Source organism: Sorex fumeus, unplaced genomic scaffold (assembly GCF_029834395.1).
Source record: "Sorex fumeus unplaced genomic scaffold, SorFum_2.1 ptg000061l, whole genome shotgun sequence".
NCBI lineage: Eukaryota > Metazoa > Chordata > Mammalia > Eulipotyphla > Soricidae > Sorex > Sorex fumeus.
In genome coordinates, this window is record NW_026606118.1 from 5,825,961 (window position 1) to 5,846,815 (window position 20,855).

Here is a 20,855-nt window from a genome sequence, read left to right on the forward strand (position 1 = left end):
CTTCTTGGACACCGCCCCCACCACACACACACACACACACACACACACCACACACACGTGCACATGCACACACATGCACACTCATGCACAAACATGCACACACATGCACACACACGCGTACACACACTCATATGCACACACATGCACACACACGCGTACACACACTCATGTGCACACTCACACACACATGCACTGGTACGAGGCTTCTCGGGACGTGGCTCTGGGAAGCAGCCGGAACCCAGCCCCCTGCCCTGGCGCTCCGTGCCCTGCTCCTTCTGTGACCGTCACTGTCCCCAGAGCCTCTTCCTTCACTGCGCAGGGAAAAGAGAGAGGAGGAGAGGGAGAGGGAGAGGGAGAGAAGGAGCAGAAGGAGGAGGAGGGGGAGGAGGAGAAGAAGGGAGGGAGGAGGAAAGAGAGAGAGGGGGAGGGAGGAAGGAGGAGAGCAGAGACAGGGGGAGAGAGGAGGGAGAGAGAGAGGAGAGAGATCAAGACAGAGACAGAGAGACAGAGGCAGGGAGAGAGAGAGAAGGAGAGATCAGGACAGCGACAGAGAGACAGGGGCAGGGAGGGAGGCGCAGAGACAGACCCTGCCACCTGGTCGGGCCAGGCCAGTCAAGCCTGCACTGGGCACCCTCAGGCCCAGGCTGTCCCCAGCCAATGCAGGGACATGACCCCGGGGGAGACGCAGCCCAGAGGGGCTGACTTGGGGTCCTGGGGCTCCCACAGCCGTGTGGACTGTGCAGAGAGAACGTGGGGGACGGGAGAGGGCCCCCACCCCCCGCCCCACCCCACCACCTTGCTGGCTCTGGGCCCCCCAGGGGAGCAGACACACACAGACTCAGGGTCCCCTGGCCGTGCCCCTGGACCTCCTTCCTGGCCGGGCTGTGGGGACTCCCGTGCCCGCAGGGTGGCCACTGCCATTTTGCCCCCAGGACCTTGCTCTCCCCCCCCGTCCCCACCAGCCTGCACCCCATCCTTCAGCTCCCCAGCTGGGCCCCCCAGAGAAGACAAGCAGCTCCTGGGGGACCCCACAGCAGGCCCTGCAAGAGCTTCCGCCCATGTTGGGGGGGGCGGTGAGACGTGTCCCCCTCCCACGTCACCCCGGCCCGCTCCTGAGGGGCTCACAGAGAGGACAGAGGCAGCCCGGCAGTGCAGGCTCCACGTGCACGGGGTGCCCCCCGCAGGGACCCTAGCCCCCACCCAGCCCCACAGGCCCCCCAAGCCCCACCGCCCCCTCACCCCCTACTTACCGGCCCTCAGCCTGAGCTCCCCCAGGCAGCCGTAGGCGTCGGCGAGCTTCTCATACTGGCCCCTGATCACGTCCTTCTCCTCGGGGGCTGGGGGGAGACAGGGGGGGCACAGTGAGTCTCGGGGCGCCTCTCCGCGGCTCCTTCCCTGCAGCTCCGGGGCTCCCGCCCACTCGCTCCGGCTCGCAGACACGCAGACACGCGCAGACACGAGGCTGAGCTCCAGAAGCAGCGAATCCCGAGCCGGGCGGGCTGCCCACGGGAGGCTTGTTCTCGGGGTGCCCGACGGGCAGAGGGGCGTCCCCGGGCCCGCTGCGGGGTGAGGGCTGGCACCAGCCCACGAGTCCACGCGCACCACGAGCGAGCATCTGCTCTCCAGAACCCCCCCAAAATAAAAGCTTCTTCCTGGAATCGACCCCCCTACCCCCCCATCTGCTCACACCCTGGGGGGGGGCAGCAGAACGCCCCACCCCAGTGCCCCTGGGTGGGGAACCCCACAGCAAGCTGCACCCGGCTCCCCCAGAGTTGTGACAAACACGGGGGTGATGGCAAAGTTGGGAGTGGACCCGGAGGCCGGCCTGGGGGACAGGGAGCCCCGAGTGTGCGGGGGGCGGGTCCCTCAGGCTCAGAACAGGTTGCCCCGTGCACGGGCCCCGCGCCCCAGGACTGGAAGCCCCCGTGAAGCCTCGCGAGACCCATTCGTGGAACCAGGCAGCAAAGACAAGATTCAAGAAGGGGACCCGGGACCCGGGCTTTCCCTCAGGGCGACAGCTATGCCCTAAAAGGAGACCGGAAGGAGGGGCGTGCAGCCGGGGAGGCTGAGGACGTGGGCATACCACGGTGCTGGCACTGTCTTCACCAAGCAGCAGGGGAGACGGCACCGCGTGTGAACTACAGCTTCAACAAGGCTCCCAAGCCCCGGGCACAGCGGGGAGGGCGCCGGCCTTGCACGCAGCCAGCCTGGGTCCCAACCCCGGCACCCCACAGGGTCCCCCGAGCCCCGCCAGGAGGGATTCTTGAGCGCAGAGCCAGGAGGAAGCCCTGAGCACTGCTGGGTGTGGGCCTAAAACCGAAATCAAAACCAACCAAAGAGCTTCTCCAAGTCCCAGCTGAAAACGGAAACAGGACTACGAGGTCCTGAGCCTACAATTTAGGGGGATTGGGGTGTGGAGGGAAGTAGGGCCACCCCCAGCCCCGCTCGGGGGTCACTCCTGAGGGCTCGGGCACCACGTGTGGCAAGTCTGGAACCCCTGCAGCATTTCTCTGGCCCCAGACGCCGAGCGGCTCAAACCCGGGTATACACTGAGAACATTCTGGACCGTTTCTTCAATTCAACTGTGCGTAATAGAGGGATGTCCGTGCCAGCCTGGCACTGGGCAGACACGCCCTGGGGACCTGCTGCTGATCTTCACATTAGTGACAGGGACAAAAGCTAATTCCCAGCATCTGCGCCATCCTGTGGCAGCAGACGGTGCCATGTTTTCCCGCCTCCTGGCGGAAGGGAAGGCTCGGGTTTAGCTCGGGTCAAAGAAAGTACCCACGGCGGTACTGTGCCGCCCACCCCAGAGCGAAGAAGAATCCGTGCTCAGAGCCTGGTCCCAGGGAAAGCCCCCCTGCTGGAGGGTCTTGCAGGAGCAGGGGTGGGAGGGGGGTGCATTCTCCTGGGCCGGCTTGGAGCTGCAGAGGGAGCCCCCTGCCCAGATATGAGGCCTTTGGAATGTTCCAGAGGCCGGGCAGAGAGCTAAGGAAACAGACTACATGGGGACGGGGTGTGAATGAGTGGGGTTGGGGGGTGGGGTCAGGGCAGGGGCTGGCTCCAGGCACACTGGCCGGCGCCGGCAAGGACAGCCTCACAGGCCAGTGCGGAGAGCTGGGACCAGCTCCCTGAGTCCAGCTGTGGCCTGAGCCCTGCCCGAGGCAGCTGGTCTGCAAAGCCCTGACAGATACCTGCACACACACAGGTACCGGGCGACTCCCAGGGTGCTCGGGAGTCCCGCTGGGGAGCAGGGCGGGGGAGTCTCTCAGCCGGACCTGCCACCTGCTGCCACCTTTGGGGTGCCAGGACCGAGAGCCGGGCACCCCCAGCGAGCTGAGGACGCCCCTTCCCCTTCTCTGATCTGAAGACAAAGGCCCATCGGCAGGAAGCTGCAGAACCAACACACTGAACACATTGGATCAGAACCAAGGGCTGGGACAGGGCTGGGTGCTACCGTGCTGGCCTGAGGCCTCGGGTGTGACCCCCAGCACCGCCCCACACGCCAAGTGTCACTACACGCAGTCACCACCTGCTGCGTGTCATCTGCCGCCCCCAAGTGTGCGAGCCGGGATCACTGCAAAGGGGCAGGGAACGGGGAGAGCAGAGTCTGGCAGGGGCCCCCCAGGTGTACCAAGGAGAGTCTCAGCCTCAGCCAGTCGGCTAAGCCAGGGGGTCTTAACCCAGGTGACTCGGGACTGGGGGTGGGGATTAAAATCTCCCAAAGGCAAACTTGAGGGGGCGGGTTGTTTGGCGCACTCTGGTGGTGCTCACGGCTTACTCTTGGCTCAGTGCTCAGCCATCACGGGGGACCATATGGGGAGTGGCGATGGACCGGGGTGTGCCACATCATCATCTGACGACGGTTATTTCCAGGAGGTCGGAACCCACGGCTCTCACCCCAGCCCAGAGCACTCGGATACCAGAAAGGGTACGGGCTGTTTTGACCAATGGTCTTCCCTCTAATAATAACATAGATTTTCCCAGTGGACTTGTTTTCGCTGTATTTTTTTTTGAGGGGGGGAGGGGAAGCGAGGGACGGAGGGGGTGGAGAGGAAGAGACAGATAATTATGGGGAAGGTTTATGAGAAGATGCGTAATGAGGTTTGGGGCAGCCGGAAGCGGCCAAAGCCCCGAGTGCTGTGGGCTGAGTCGGCACCAGCTGGGGGCCCCTTTGGAACTGGGGTCTCAGGGTCCCTTGGGAAAGGCTGGAGGCTGTCAGCACACGGCGGTGGCCCGAGCTGGACTTGCAGCTACACAAGGACACAGACAGGCCCCCGGATGAATGAAGAGTCCGTGGAGACCTCCGGGAGGTATAGGAGAACCCACATGCTAGCTGCCCCCTGCCAGCCCTCCACCCCAAGTCACAGCTCATTCCCCACCTCCCTCCAGGCCCTCCGCGGGTCCCAGACAACCAGGACACCCGCTCCCTCCCCCCTCCATCTCGGGCCCTTTCCATGTGGACACGTCACAGGAACTGGGAGCTAGGACGGAGACCTGCCGGCACCCCGAGTAAGAACAAGAGACGGGGACAGTCTCGGGGTCTCCCTGAATCAGACCCGCAGTGACCGTCCCCTGCAGCAGGACAGGGCCACACCTGACATCCCTTGGGGCCCCACATGGCAGCTCTCAGCCTCACCGTGGGTGATTCCCGGAGAGCTGCAGGCGGTGAACAGAGCCCGGAACTGAGCACCCGCTTACATCTGTTTACCACAAAGCAAGGAGCCCAGGCCTGGCTCGCCTCTGAGACAGTCTAGGTGCCCCCAAAAAACACTAACCACAGAGGAAGGGGAGTGAGCACTGGGCAGACAGAAGCACTCACAGAGAATAACAGAGACCCAGAGATGGTCATGGTGGACAGTAGAGTCACCAAGGCAGTATGGCCACAGAGCACAACACAGTCACCAGAGATAGACAGTCAGTTGCACAGTCCAGTCACCGTGGATACCACAATCACCACAGATAGTCCAGTCTAGTCGCAGCAGACACTGTGGCCAAAGGCAGTACAGCCCCAGTGGAGAGTGTGGTCACAGTCACAACAGACACAGTCACGGCAGACGGTATACAGTCCAAGCAGACAGTCACAGCAGATAGTATGGTCACAACAGAGACAGCAGACACCAACCTCAGGAAGCAAGCAAGCACACGACACTCCTGAAGGGCCCAGCCCCCAACCCCAGTCCAGGGTCCCCCCACTCCCTCTTCTCATGACCCCTTTGCACCCGAGAACTGCTGCTGGGCAAGCGCCACAGAAACGCGCCAGACTTGTCACCAGGAGAGTCTGGAGGATGTTCTGGTCGCTGCAGATTCAGAAACCTTTCACTGCCGCATTCATGCCTATGGGGTGTGTCTTCCAGTGCCAGGCTACACTCCTGCACCCCAGGCTAGACCACAGATACCCAGTCTAGACCACAGATACCCAGGTTAGACCACAGTCCCCAGGCCAGACCAGACCCCCGCTCCCCAGAAGCGCTGTCTTTCTCCCTGCCTTACAAGCTCAGCCACCTTGTGGAAGAGACTGTTTCCCACCCTAAACAGCAAAGAGTAAGCAACCCGGGTGTTTTGCATGCTATCCTGTCTCTGGGTCCCAGAATTCCCTCTGGGGGTCTCCCACTTCCTTCTGCCTTCTGGTGGCCACCCCCCTCCCTCCCATCGATGCCCCCGTGACCCCTGGTTAGACCACAGAGACCCAGGCTAGACTACAGGTACCCAGGTTAGACCGCAGAAACGCAGATTAGACCACCAGGCTAGACCACAGATACCTAGGCTAGAGCACAGATACCCAGGTTAGACCACAGAAATTCAGATTAGACCACCAGGCTAGACCACATATACCCAGGCTAGACCACAAATACCTAGGCTAGACCATAGTACCCAGGCTAGACCTCAGATACTCAGGTTAGACCATAGGTACCTAGGCTAGACCACAGTACCCAGGTTAGACCACAGATACCCAGGCTAGACCACAGATATCAAGGCTAGACCACAAACACCAAGAGGACTCTTCTGGAATGCCATGAGCTTCTCTCCCTCGTATCGGGTCATCCCGAGTATCACAAGGGAGCCACGCTGTTCCTGTGTGGCCTCATCTCAGCTAAGCTTGTGTGCAGGACCTGACTTCCAAACGAGCCCCATTCTGAATGGGGGATGCTAGACTCGAACATGACTCTTTGGCGGGGGGGGCACATCTGAGCCCGAACACTGCTGGCTGGGGCAGCTGAGTGGCCGAGCACCTATGAGTTCGATCCCCAGCAGAGCTGACCTGATTCCCCCGACCACAGCCCGTGTGTCATCCCAGGGGACCCCGGGAAGGAGCACAAGGGCGGGGAGTAAGGAGGGAGGTCTCCCCTGGAGGCAGACCCCAGCCTGTGATGGCGCCCCAGTAAATCTCTTCCCCAGGCTCTCGGGGCGACCCCACTGCAATGCCTGTCCCCCAGTCACTCCCAAACAATCGCAGCCCTCTTGGCTCTGCAGGAGGAGAAGGCGGGGCTCCTCTGAAGCACAGAAACCACACCTAGAATGGGCAGTACCCCTGGAAGCGCCGCGGGGGCCCCCCAATGCCCGCGAGAGAAACAGGCCAGGCTGCTCCCCACCAGCAGCAGGTGGGATCGATCAGGTTATTCTGAGCAGCACGTGGGCCGCCCGCCCCAGCCGCCACCTGCTGCCCACTCACTGCATCTGTCCTTCCGCCGGAAATAGAACCGTCTTGCCCAGCGCACCTCCTGACCCTCTCCCAGGAGCGTCCCTTCACCTTAGCCATGAACTGGCTACCTGGAGGGGAGGCCTCTGCCCCTGCCCCTTCCCAGGGTCCAGCAGAGCCCAGTGGCACTGGGCAGGGAGCAGAGAGGGGGCCTTAGTGAGGCGTGTGCCTGTGGCAGCCACATCTATGAAGAAGGGGGCCCCTGAGGACCTGCTAGCTAATGCCTCCAGGATGGGGGTCCCCAGATCTGGGGCCTCCTGGCCTACCCTCAGGGCTGGCTGGAATCACTTCCAGGCCACCTGCACAGAGAAATCACCCAGCCCACAGTCCCCTCCTGGAGTGCAGGGGCTGCGTATGGGGAAGGGGTGAGGGGGGTGGGGTGAGAGTCAGTGAGGACGCCATAGCAAGGGAGCTGTAGAGGCACCTGGCGTACAGTTCGAACCCCGGACCTCACACACCAAGGCAGGTGCTCGACTGAGCATGCCCGGCCCAGGGGGTCTTAAACGTGGACCTGAAGGACGTGGGGGATGGCTGAGAAGGTGGCCAGGCCAGGTGTGCACCCCTCCCTCTCGCTGACCCTGACTCCCACTGCTCCCCCAGACCCAGCCTGGCGCTGTCTCCCATGGAGAGTTTGCCCCCACGGCACGGCCCCCTTTCCTCCGAGCAGCAGACTGTCCTCACCCACCGAGGCCGTGGGAGCCTCCTTTTCCCTTCCCCGGGTGTCTGCGGTGCTGCCCGCCTGCCCGTCCCCTTCACGGCTTCCCCTTCCGCCTCGCTGTCCCCACAGATGTGCTGCATCAGCCCCGCCTTCCTCCCTGCTAGACCCTGCCCTGCCCAGGCCTCCAGTGCCAGGAGCACTGGGAGCTCCAGAAAGTGCCTGGGTGTGAGCTGGGGTGTGAACTGGAGTGTGAGTAGGGTGTGAGTCCAGGTGTGAACCGTGACATGAGCTGAGGTGTGAGCCCGGGTGTGAACTTAGTGTGAACTGTGGGTGAGCTGGGTGTGAGCTGGGGTTGAGGAGGGTGTGAGCTGGGGTGTGAGCCCAGCTAGGAGCTGGGGTGTGAGCTGGGGTGTGAACTGGATGTGGGCTGGTTGTGAGCTGGTGCATGAACTGCGGTGTGAGCAGGGTATAAGTCGTGTGTGAGCTGGAAGGTGAGTTGGGGTGTGAGCTGGGTGGGGTGTGGAGTGGGGTGTGAGCTGGGGTTTGAGCGGAGGGTCTGAGCTTAGGTGTGAGTTGGGGTGTGAGCAGGGATGTAAGCTAAGGTGTGAGCTTGGGTGTGAATTGGGGTGAGTTGCGGGTGTGAGTTGGGATTGAGCTGAGATGTAAATTGGGGTGTGAGCTGGGGTATGAGCTGGGGTGTGAGATGGGGATGTGAGTTGGGGTGTGAACTGGGGTGAGCTGGAGTGTGAGCTGGAGTGTGAGTTGTGGGTGTGAGCTGGGGTGTGAGCTTAGATGTGACTTGGGGTGTGAGTTGAGGGTGTGAGTTGGGATTGAGCTGAGATGTAAATTGGGGTGAGCTGGGGTATGAGCTGGGGTGTGAGCTGGGGTGTGAGCTCGGGTGTGAGCTGGGGTATGAGCTTAGGTGTGAACTGGGGTGTGAGCTGGGGGTGTGAGTTGGGGTGTGAACTGGGGTGAGCTGGAGTGTGAGCTGGAGTGTGAGTTGTGGGTGTGAGCTGGGGTGTGAGCTTAGATGTGACTTGGGGTGTGAGTTGCGGGTGCGAGTTGGGGTGTGCGCTGAGATGTCACTTGGGGTGTGAGTTGCAGGCAAGTGAGGTGTGCCTTGCTCTGCCTATGCTGGAATGTCAGAGAGCGCGGGCAGATGCCACCCATCCCACAGTCAGCCTGCATGCATGTGGGTGCCGGTGGACTCGGGAGGAGGCCCTGAGGCAGGTACAAGACTGGGAGGGGTGTCCCGGTCCTGGGAACTGGTTTGGCGGGTGAGTCTGGGAAGCACCGGGGGAGGCTGGGATGGTTTATTAGTCACAGGAAGCAAGCGGCAGGGCCGTCCCAAGAGGAAGTGACGCACCAGCCTGCTGGGAGGGCAGAGGCGACCACGGATGGGTCTGAGGTCAGGCGGTGAGACCGCCTGAAGGTCCCCGCTCCCTCCTACAGAGCACATTCTCCACCTGAGTCCTGTCCCCTTCCTGCCCTGCCCCTTACTCCTCTGGCTGCAGGCTCTAAGGAGTAAGGCGCCTGGCTCTGCCCGAGCACACGGCAGGCTTCCATACGGGCCACACCCGGGTGCTGGGGCGGGGCTCTGGGCCATAGCACCCAGCAGCTCCAGTGCAGGCACGGGACAGACATTCCAGTGTAGATGTGGTACTCGGACACTCCAGTGGGGGTCTGTGGTCCTCAGTTACTCCAGTGAAACCTGCAGTACTCAGATACTTCACCGCAAGTGTAGCACTCGGACCCTCCAGTGCAGCCCGCAGTACTGAGAAACTGCGGTACTCAGGCACGCCCGTGCAGGCCTGCGGTACTCGGGCACTCCCATGGAGGCCTGAGGTACTCAGGTACTTCGTTGCCGGCCTATAGTACTAAAGGCACTCCAATGCCAGCCTGCGGGACTCAGCCCTGGAGTATGGCACCTGGAATCCTGAGGTCCTCTGGCACAGCGCTGGTGGTGCTGGAAGAGGGTACACGGGGGATGCCAGGGACCGAACTCAGGGCAACACCTACACCGGGCATGTGCTCTGGCCCTTGGAGTTACGTTGCCGGTGTCTGTTCAGACTAGATTCCTTCCTGGTGTGCGGAGCTGCAGGGGCACACCCGCTGGTGCTTCTCCCTCTTGGCTCTTTGCTGGGGGTCACTCCTGGAGGTGCTCAGGGGACTCTCTACGGACTATATACGCTGCCAGGGGCCCCACCGGGTTGGTCAAATGCACAAAAGCAGTGTCTTATCCCTGTACTTCTCTCCGACCCCTGAATTCCTTCGTTTTAAGGAAAAGACTGGACTTCTGAGGGGCAGAACTGTCCTCTGTAAGGAGCCAGCCAGGTGCAAGGCAGCTTTTGGGTCCCCCTGGGCCCCTGGGCCTGGTGTCTGCCTAGCAGCTGTGTTACCGAGATGCTGGGAGGAATCTGTCCTGCCCTTCCCTGGGCGCAGTGGGCCTGGGGCCGCCTGCTTAGGGGGCCTTTCTGGGCTCCCCTCCCTGGGCCCTCTGTGCGGTCAGGGGCAGGGGTGCAGGACAATCCATATCTGATGGTCCATGCCAGCCAGCCAGGTTTCGGGTTGCCGCTTTGACTGCCGCTTTGCTTGGAAACCCGCTGCTCTAGAGAAACCATTGTCTCAGCCCAGAGCTGCTGGGGGGTGGGGGTGGGGGGCGGGCAGTGGCTGGCCAGCCCAGCCCAGCCCATCAGCGCCCAAAGGAGATTTGCACTGGCCCGGATTTGGAGGAGCTGATCCCCGGCCCCTGGGGACCCCGACGTGCGGGCGGGTGGGGACGTGGGGCACTGGCAGACCTGCCGACCCACTTTCTGAGCTGGGGTGACCCCGCTGGCAGTCCCCAACCATCCTGCAGAAAAATGCCCAACAGGAAGCAGCCCAAGGCTGGGGAGATTAGTGCCTGCTGCCGGCAATGTGGTCAGAGCCTGGAGCTCCGCCCCGTCTGCCCGCCAGGCCACCGCCCTCTCCAGCCCAGGCTTTTCCTGTGCCTGCCAGCCTCCGCCCAGTCCTCTGCAGGTCAGGCCGGGAGGCAGGCAGGCAGGAGAGAGAGCACTGTGGGGAGCAAACGGGCCAGCTCCTCCCTGAAGCCCACAGACAGTCCCAGGGCTGCCCGCTTCAGTCTGGGTTCTGGCACCCAGCAGGGACCTAATTTCCCAACAGCAAAGGGAGCCAGAGCCTGCGGGGTGAGCACTGAACTCATTATGCACACGTGCACGCACACACACACACACACACACACACACACACACATGCATAGAGCCTGAGCCTGAGGGGTAAGTGCTGAACTCATTACACACACATACACATACACACACACACATGCACACAAACACACACACACATGCACACAAACACACACACACATGCACACAAACACACACACATGCACACAAGCACACACACATGCACACACCGTATGCATGCATACACACACACATGCACACACATAAGCATTCACTCACGCACACATGCACACAGCACACACGTGGAACCAGAGCCTGCGGGATGAGCACTGACCTCATTATGCACACAGGCATGCACGTGCATGGACTCATACGCGCGCACACACACACGCACATGCATACACATGCTTGTCACAAACATACGTGCACACATCCAGAGCCTGCGGGGTGAATGCTGAACTCATCACACACACACATACACACATATATGCATGCGCACACATACACAAGCATACACACATGTACACACACATATGCGCGCACATTCACTCACGCACACATGCACACACATACACACGTACGCACATGCACACACACACATGCACTGCAGGCCCGAAGCTGTGGGAGCAGAGCACGGGGAGTGTCGGTAACGCCTCCCTTCGACGTTCCGAGGTCACAGGGCCAAGCTCCACAGTAAGATTAAAAATGAGTCTGGGGGGCTGGAGAGAGAGTCGGGGGTTCAGTGTTTGCGTGCAGCTGACTCTAGCCCAACACTGGGCACCGCAGGGTCCCCAACAGAGCCAGGAGAGTCCCTTGGCACTCCCAGGTGTGGCCCGAGCCTCCCTGCAGTGAGTGCTGGGGCCCAGAGAGAAGGCCCAGGGGGCGGGAGGCCCACTCAGCGCTGCTGGCAGTGACCCCCGAACCAGGGCCAGGAGCAGTCCCAGGGCGCTGCTGGGTGTGGGCCCCCGAACAAAACGAAGAACAGGGTGTGTTTTTGGTTTGGTTTGTGGTGCCAGGCTGGAGCCCAGAGCCTCCTGCCGGAGAAGCTGGCGCTGAGACTGAATTTCACCCGCGGGCAGGGCCAAGAACGGAGCCTTGAGTTAGGGCAGCCCCGGGGCCTTTCTGGCCAGCTGGAAAACAGGGAGCTGCCACGGGCCCACGCTGACCCCCGAGGGGATCTCCTCGAAACTGTATCTCACATTCCAGCAGAAAGCATCCGGCTCGACCACACACACACACACACACACACGCACGCACGCACGCACACACACACATAAAAACTAAAATTTAGAAACCAACAATCTTACTAGGAAGGTTGTAGCCCATGAGCACTTCCTTTCTTGGGCAGTAACCTTTCGAACCCGCAGCTCCTTCCTGTGACCCCACAGGCTCCGCCCCTGAGCCAGGCTCCTCCCCTCTGACCCCAGGCTCCTCCCCTCTGACCCACAGTCTCCTTCCCTGACCCGAGGCTCCTCCCCTGACCCACGCTCCTCCCCTGACCCCAGGGTCCTCCCCTGACCCAGGCCCCTCCCCTCTGGTGGTGGTTACCCCACGCGGAGGGCCCATCACCAGGCCTTGGCCCGGGCAGGAACTTCCAGTCTCTTTCCAAGATTCCTCCCTTCACCGTACACTTTAAACACAAACAAGCCCATTGTTGACCCAGGCTGTGACTGTGTGTCTCTGCTCCAAGGTTCGTCCCAGCCAGGTCCCTGCCAGCAGTCCCCCCCCACACCACCCCCAGCCTGAGGCGTTTCTCCAGCACACCACATGCATCAGCGGCAAAGGCCGTGCACTGACAGTCAGGTAGGGCAGGTGTCACGGAATACGCCGTCACTCAACTCCCTCTCCAGTCCCTGTCGCTGACAATAAGTCATGCAGGGGTGGGGGGAGGGGCGGTTAGCGCCCAAGGCAGGTATGCGCCTGACCCAGGCTCTGTCCCCGGCCCCACATGGCTTCCGAGCTTGGCATATGCACCCGGGCATGGTCCTGGTGGCCGGCACTACAGGCAGGCCCCAAGCCGTGGCACCTGTTCTGGCCCTAGAGTAGAGCTGCGGGTGGCCTTCGGCCCCCCATCACCACCTGAAAGACCCCCAAAACACAGAAACAAAAACAAACCACGTGACACATGGAAGGTCTAGTTTTCAGAACGCCAACAGGCATTGGTAAGAATGTACAGGCAGAACTACAGAGAAACACCGTTTATGACAGTTACACAAACCTTAATTATACTCCTATTTTAAACTTGAATTGTTTGCTTTTTGGGTTTGGGGCCACACCTGGTTGTGCTCAGGGATCACTCCTCATGCCTCCTCCCCTGTACTCTCTCTCTCTCCAGCCCCTGAAACCGCGAGCACTTTTTTTTTTTGCCACACCCAGCAATGCTCAGGGGTAACCCTTAGCTCTGCACTCAGGAATCACTCCTGGCGGTGGTGGGGCACCATGTGGGGTGCCAAGGGATCGAACCCAGGTTGGTTACATGCAAGCTGAGCACTCTCCCCGCTACGCCATCTCTCCAGCCCGTTAGCACTGTTTCCTGTGCTGGTTCTAGGACAGAGCACAGTGGGCGATGACGCGTGTGCTCTGATTCATCCCTAATGCAGGTCCCTGAGGTCTAACTCACCCAGAACCAACAGCCCCATTTACCAGTCAATTCATTCCCAGAGACTCAAATCACATTCCGCCACTTTGCCATTGTAGCCAGGTGTGGCGAAGTTGGGCATGGCTTACACGCCTAGGCTGACTCACCCTTCCTTCCTTCCTTCCTTCCTTCCTTCCTTCCTTCCTTCCTTCCTTCTTTCTCCTTCCTCCTTCCTTCCTTCCTTCCTTCCCTTCCTTCCTTCCTTCCCTCCTTCCTCCTTCCTTCCCTCCTTCCTTCCTTCCTTCCTTCCTTCCCTCCCTCCCTCCCTCCCTCCTTCCTTCCTTCCTTCCTTCCTTCCTTCCTTCCTTCCTTCCCTCCCTCCCTCCTTTCCTTCCTTTTCTTCTTCCCTCCCTCCCTCCCTCCCTCCCTCCCTCCCTCCTTCCTTCCTTCCTTCCTTCTTTTCTCTCTCTCTCTCCCCCTCCCTCTTTCTCTTTCTCTCTTTCTCTCTCTTTCAGTTTTTTTAAACACACACATGCTACTAAAGGAGAAAAGGCAATCCAAGTTATAATTTGTTTCTCTTTAGGATCCCAAGGCCAGAGGAATGAACCAGATTCCCCCTCACTAGTGGGTGTGGTCAAACATCCAAGGAAAAAAATTTTGTTTTGTTTTTGTTTGGGGGCCATGCCCAGCGATGCTCGGGGGTTACTCCTGGCTCTGCATGCAGGAATTACTCTTCGCGGTGCTTGGGGGACTATATGGGATGCCAGGGATCGAACCCGGGTCAGCTGCATGCAAGATAAGTGCCCTACCTGCTGTACTATCTCTCCAGCCCCAGAACAATAATTAAAAAAATTTTTTTTTATTAGTGAAACACCATGAGGTACAGTTGTAGATTTAGTATTTTTTTGTGCTTGGGTTTCGATAATACAATGATCAGATACCCATCCCTCCACCAGTGCCCATTTTCCACCACCATGGATAATATCCCCCCCACCCCCCATCCCCCCATCCTCCTCCACCTCTGTGGCAGGGCAATCCCCTGTGTTCTCTCTCTCCTTTTGGGTGTTGTGGTCTGCAAAAGAGACATTGAGTGGCAATCATGTTCGGTCTATAGTCTACTCTCAGCAAGCATCTCCCATCCTGGGAGGATCCTCCCAACACCCTTTATTTGGTGCTCCCTTCTCTATCTGAGCTGCCCTTTCCCCTAGAATGCCCGGCTGGCCTCTAAGTTATGGAGTAATCCTCCTAGTGAACAATAATTTTTTTAAAGAATGAAATGTTTTGATTTGGTTTTGGGGGCCACAGCCTGTGGTGCTCACGGCTCTGTGCTCAGGGACTCACTTCTGGGAGGGCCGGGGTTGAGAGCTGAGTGCTGCTTTTGCCCTGTGCCTCAGTTTCTCTGGAGGCCCTGAGATGATCGGTGCCTCCCTCTCTGTGCAGACTCAGCAGCCCGTATCTGGGAAGGGCTAGTAAACATTAGCTCTTTGTATTATGCTGAACCAATATTTAGTTCATCAGTTAAAAATGTAATCGGGCTAACAGGACACATCCCGGACGCAGAGCGAGCTCAGGACACGTGACTCCCCAGGACAAACATCCTCCCTGAAACCCGGCTGGGGTCACACATCACCACCGGTCAGGCTGGCCTTACGCTGTCCCCAAGAATGGCTGTTTCTAGGGGCTGAAGCGATAGCACAGCAGGTAGGGCATTTGCCTTGCATGCGGCCGACCCAGGTTCGATCCCCAGAATCTCATATGGTTCCCTGAGCACTGCCAGGATTGATTCCTGAGTGCAGAGCCAGGAGTAACCCCTGAGCTTAGCCAGGTGTGACCCAAAAAGCTAAAAAAAAAAAAAAAAAGACTGTTTCTAGAGCAGTGCCTAGGTCGTGACCCAAGGATCTAGAGAAACATTCAGGGGTGCCTCCCTGGGTACATCTGCCTGACGGTGGACCCCTCCCCCCTCCCTACCCCTGCCTCTATGTCTGCAGCCCACTGCCAAAAAGGCCGACTCAACTGGGGGCTTTGGTCTTCTGCCCCCACCCCTTCGAAGTCCCACCCCCCCACACCTGAGATGAGCTGGCCCCCAGGCATGCGACTCAGCCTGTAACTGCTCAGGACCCCAGTCTAAGTCCCTACTGTGCCTGGGGTGGCTGGCGGGGTCTTAAGGGCATGCCAAGTATGTGCGGGTGGGGGAAATCCAGGAAATATTCCCTATCCTCCGGTGGGCAGACTGAGTCAGCCCAACAGCACACCATATGCCAGCTACAGATGGCCCCAGGAAGCCAGCACGCAGGGAGCTCTCAGGGGGTCAGCCCCCCAAAACCTTGCCAGCGTCTGAGGCAGTGGACACGGAGCCTCACATGCCCCCCACTCAGTTTGAAACCGAGCTAGAAAACTGTTGGGAAAAATATTTGGCATCACCAGGAGTGGCCCCAGCCCCTGAATACTACTAGGAGGATCTGCAAAAAAAAAAAAAAATAATAATAATAATAATAATAATAAAAGGTAAAGGCCCTCCCGTTGTTCGTCGATTTGCTTGAGCAGACCCAGTAACGTCTCCATTGGAGACTTTGTTGTTACTGTGTTTGTCATATCGAATACATCACGGGGAGCTTGCCAGGCTCTGTCATGCGGGCGAGATACTCTCGGTAGCTTGCCGGGCTCTTCAAGAGGGGCGGAGGAATTGAACTCGGGTCGGCCATGTCGGCTACGTGCAAGGCAAACGCCCTACCGCTGTGCTATAAAGGAGGAAAAACAATGTCTCTGGACGAGAGTGGTAGAAGCAATGCACCCTCTCAGCCGCGCTGTCCTCCGGAACCTGCGGTCAACTTCACCATCAAATGTTCCAGCCCCGAGCTAGACCCTGCAGGGGCCACGTCTGCACTCATGCCCAGGACTGCAAGTCAGCAAAGAGGAAGACTACTCCCAGCACAGGAAACACGCTTGGCATTAGGTGAACTGAACTGCAGGAGATTTGCTGCTCAGAGAAAGCACAGGGACCCGTGATGTGGGGGACACAAAGGTGACTTTCCAGGGCCACCTGGGACTCGCTCCCTTCCACTCGTCCATGTCTGCAGACTTCCACAAGGAAGGTGGAGAGAAAAGGGTTTGAGCCATGCCACTCCCAGGAGAGCCAGCCAGATTTTCAATCACAGCACACACACACACACACACACACACACACACACACACACACACTCCCTCCTGATTTGCGTTTGTGTCAATATTATGCTGAGGAAACTTGCCCAGGACAACTGCCAGCACATAGCCCAGCAGATGGGCAGGGGTGGGGAGGGGGGCCTCATGGAAGGATTCTCCGTGACCAGGGGAGAGCAGGGGGCTCCACCGGGCACTCCCGGGACTCCCAGCTTCACCGCCCCCCCCCCCCCGACCCCAGAGAACGGCCACTCACACTCTGAAGCCAAAGTTCAGGCCACCGAACAAATCAATGTGGGCCAGGAAACGAAGGAGGCGGACAGAGGTATCTCCCAGGCAAACAAAAGGGACACTGTGATCCTGGCACAGTAGCGGGGTCACCCGGAACCCCTGTTTACACAGCACCCTTCTGTCCCACTCTGGCGGCAATGGGTCAGTGAGGGGCCCGCACTGATGAACTTAACCGAATCCTGCAAGCTTCCTCCCGCCCCCGGCTGTGGCCAGACAGACAGCAAGGGAGGTGCCAGGAGAGACACCCTGCTGGGAGCAGGGTCCCCCACTCCCCAACACCCCGAAAACGGGTCCCTGATCCCCAACACCCTGAAAACAGGGTCCCCTGCTCCCCAACAACACCCACACAAACAGGGTCCCCCTGTTCCCAACACCCAGTAAATAGGAACCTCCGTTCCCCACCACCCAGTAAACAGGGACCCCCCGCTCCTCAACACCCAGGCAAACACTGGCTGGCAGGGCACTGTCTAGGGAGCACTGAGTTTTGGAGCACTCTCTCTGAATGTGGCGGCAGGAGCACAGCAGACATGAGCTGGAGTCGCACCCAGAAACCCAGTGCCCAGCACCCGCAGCAAACGCCTCATCAGGGGCTCTGCCAGGGAGCTCTGACCCGGCAGCCGCCTGTCCCGCAGTGAGGTCACAGGACCGTCCTAGAGGCCTGTCCACGGGCTGCCTGTGTGTGTGTGGTGGTTGCGGGTCTTCGTTTTACTTTTCTCCTCTGGAATACGCAGCCAGGGTGCCACTTCAAAGGCGGGTCCTCCGTGGAAAGGCCGCAGAGTCTGGACGCGCCATTCCTGCCCGCGGACAAGGCCTCCGCCGCCGGCTGCCCCAATCACGGGACTCGGCTCTCCCAGACAGGCGTGCGCAGGGCCAGGAAGGGCAGAGGTGAAAGGTCTTTCCCAGCTGGGCTCCTGGACCGCGGGCCTTGGAGGAGCCTGTTCCCAGCTATCTGTGCTCCCCGAGGCAGGGGCCCTCAGAAACCGAAGCCCACCTGGAGAGGAAGTCCAGGGGTCTCACTGGGGGAGGGGGGCATGCCAGAAATGGCAGCTGGAGTGAAGAGGAGCACTGGGCCTGCACACAAGGAGTCTCTGCTGAGAACAACAAGGTTTGCGGGTGGCCACCAGGCCCTGCACACATGCACACACACGCACACACACACACACACACACACACATGCATATGCACGCACTCACAAACACACATGCATGCATGCGACCACAGACACACACACACACAGACACACAAACACACATGCATGCGACCACACACTCACACACACACACACACACACACGCAAACACACAGGCCTTCTAGAAAGGTATTTTAAACAAGGAAAAAAAAAACAGAAAGGAAGATCTTTGGGACAGGATGGGAATTTCAGGTTCAGACACACCCTGCCTAATCATGACATATCCAGGAGTCCCCAAACCCCTGAAACGCCCTCCCGGTAACAGACCCTTTACTGCCGTTCTCTGCACCAGTGGTGCCACCAAACGCTACAACTACTTGGTACAAAGTTTCACTTAAGTTTCATTTTTAAAAAGACATAAGGGGAGCAGGAGAGATCACCCAAGGAGCCAGCAATGAGGGAGGCCCAGGTTTGGACCCATTCCTCTGCTCACCACCAAAAGTAACCTGGGCTGGGCTGGTAGCCCTCAGCACTACCAGTGCGACCCCAAAGATTTAAGGGACAGGTGAGATAGTACTTTTAAAGGCTGGAGCGATAGCACAGCGGTAGGGCGTTTGCCTTGCACGCGGCCAACATGGCCGACCCGAGTTCGATTCCTCCGCCCCTCTCGGAGAGCCCGGCAAGCTACCGAGAGTATTCGATATGCCAGACACAGTAACAACAAAGTCTCCAATGGAGACGTTACTGGGCCCGCTCGAGAAAATCGATGAGCAACTGGAGGACAGTGACGGTGACAGTGAGATAGTACAGGGCAAAGGCATTTGCCTTGTATGTGCACACCCTGGACCGATCCCCAGCACACACATGGTCCCCCAAGCACTGTCAGGAGTGAGCGCAGAGCACAGAGACATGAGTCAGCCCTGAGCACAAGCCCTCTACCCCACCAAATAATTTTTTTGTTTTGTTTTTTTGGGGAACCACACCTGGGGTGCTCAGAGAGTGTTCCTGGCGGGCTTGGGGAACCAAATGGGATGCTGGGGACCAAACCCAGGTCGTCTGCGTGCAAGGCAAGCGCCCTACCTATTGTACTATCTCTGGCCCACCACCAAATGATTTTAAAAACTAAGTGTTCAGCCCACAGTCTACTGAACGCTGGGTGAGTGCTGGGTGAAGTGGCAGACGGCGCATGTGCTGAGGATGTGGGAATTCCTTTCCTCAGACCCTTTGTTCCAGAACCCAGAGTAACAAAATGTGCGCGCACCTCAGCCCGAACTGAACTTCCTAATGGAAAATGCGCATTACATGCCTGATGACTCATTTCTGAGCCTTCACTTGGGAAAGGAGAATCTTCTCTCTCTCCAGCAGCTCGCCAGGCGCCCTTCAGAGGGTCTCGGTGGGCTCACCACGGCGCGGATCCCCAAGAAGACCACTTCGGTAGTTCTGGCCCATGACATTAAATCCCTTGGCTCTCTTACATGTGGTACAAAATGCAAAACAGAATGGAAGGTTCTGTCTGTGGTTTTCTCTTGAGACCTCAGCAGATGACCAAACTTGGAACTTTCCAGGGCAGAGTACAAAACGGGGATGATCTGATAATAATTTAATTCATGATGCTCCCGCGCACTGTCGGTACTGGCAGGACTTGGCGGCATTTGAACCATTTTAAACCGGATGCTAATGAAATGGTGCGGCAAGCAGAAAGAGAGGAGACGGTCCCTCCAGTGTGGGGACCCCCAAGCAACGTGTGCAAAGGAGGCCAGAGAGTGGGTGCACCAGCCATGCACCCCCATGGGGACCCCCTCCCAGCACTCTGCTTAGTCAAGCTGGTCACCAGACAGAAGACTCGCCTTAAAGCTCTGGCACTCCTACCTGGTGTCACTACCTGGCGGGGGTCTCATCTGGGACAGCGGGTGTCCTCCAGGAGCGGCCCTTGGGGTCTCTGACCCCTGTGGCAATCTCCAGGAAGCAGTTCCTTCCCCTCTTGGGGGCCTCAGTTTGCTCATCCATAATATGGGGTTAACAGCTATTCTTGTAGAAGTGTGAAAATTAAAGGAGCTGTCTGGCACAATACCATTGCCAGGGGGCCGCGGGGGAAAGAGAGGGTTTGGCGCCTAACTTCAAGCGCGGCGAGGCGGGGCGGCGCAGAGGGTAGGTACGGCGGGGCTTCCAGGCCAAGGATTCGCAGGAGACAAAGGTGCCACCAACGGTTTTCTCCGGAGCCTGTCCCCACCCCACGCCCGGGGTGACCCAACCCCCCGCGGGCACTCTCTCACTGGCTCGCTCAACAGGTGCCAAAGGAAAAAGAGCGCCAGGGCGCGGGTGGCGAGGGCTCCTGGGTGCCCCCGGCGCGTCCGTCCCGGCTCCGCGCGCGCTCCGTGCCAGGCGGCAGGCGGGAGGGGGTCCGAGAGAGGCCGGAGCCGGCGCATCCCGCGGCCCACCCGCGCGGCCCGGCCACCACGGCCCCGTGCCCGTCCCCGGGGTCCCCTCCGGCCGCGCCCCCGCCCGCCGCCCCGCGCGGCCAGCGCCCCGCGTCACTCACCCAGCGTGGCCACCGCGCCCGCCTCGAAGAGCAGGCAGTCCCCGCGGCCGCGCGCCTCCAGCAGGACGCTGCAGTCCCCGGCCGCGTCCAGCCGCGCCAGCAGCCGCAGCCCCTTGCTGAGCGCCATGGGCACCGCCGCCTGCCCGCCCGCCGTGCCCGGCCGTGCCCAGCCCGGCGAGTTTCACTTTGCGCCAACGCGGCCGCGGGCGCAGGCCCCTCCCCGGCCAGGGCCAGGGCCAGGTGAGCGCTCGGGGCCACCCGGGCTCGCGGCTCCCCCCAGTGGCCAGGCGGGGCGCCCACCCCGCGCCCACCCCGCTCGGGAGGCGCCCGGGGCCCGTGGGCGCGGCCCCGACGGGCAGGGCCGGCCGCCCCGAGCTCTCCGCTCCAGTTCCGCGCGCGCGGGGAGCCCCCGGGCGGGCAGTTGCGCCCCCCGCGCGCCCCCCGTGCCCTCCCGCGGCCGGTGGGCAGCAGCTGCGCGCGGAGATTCCTCACATTCCTGCGCGCGGGGGCGGCGGCCCTGCGCTCCGGGCGCCCCAGGCCTTTTATGGGCAGCCGGGGCCTGGCGGGCGCCGGGGGGCGGCCCTGCCCCAGCACCAGCCCCGCCCCCGCCTCCGCGGGC

General features: G+C 60.2%; 1 protein-coding gene across 1 annotated transcript in view; it reads right to left on the reverse strand.

The window, feature by feature from the left end:
• The window catches only part of SYNJ2 (synaptojanin 2), an 82,977-nt gene extending 62,597 nt beyond the window's left edge, over nucleotides 1–20,380 (reverse strand). Inside the window, exons 1-2 of the mRNA XM_056125921.1 lie at nucleotides 20,237–20,380; nucleotides 1,251–1,337 (exon numbers count right to left, since the gene is read on the reverse strand). Coding sequence (XP_055981896.1) covers nucleotides 1,251–1,337; nucleotides 20,237–20,363 — 214 coding nt within the window. The 5' untranslated portion in view covers nucleotides 20,364–20,380. The remainder of the gene's footprint in view (nucleotides 1–1,250; nucleotides 1,338–20,236) is intronic.
• Nucleotides 20,381–20,855: the final 475 nt, after the last annotated feature.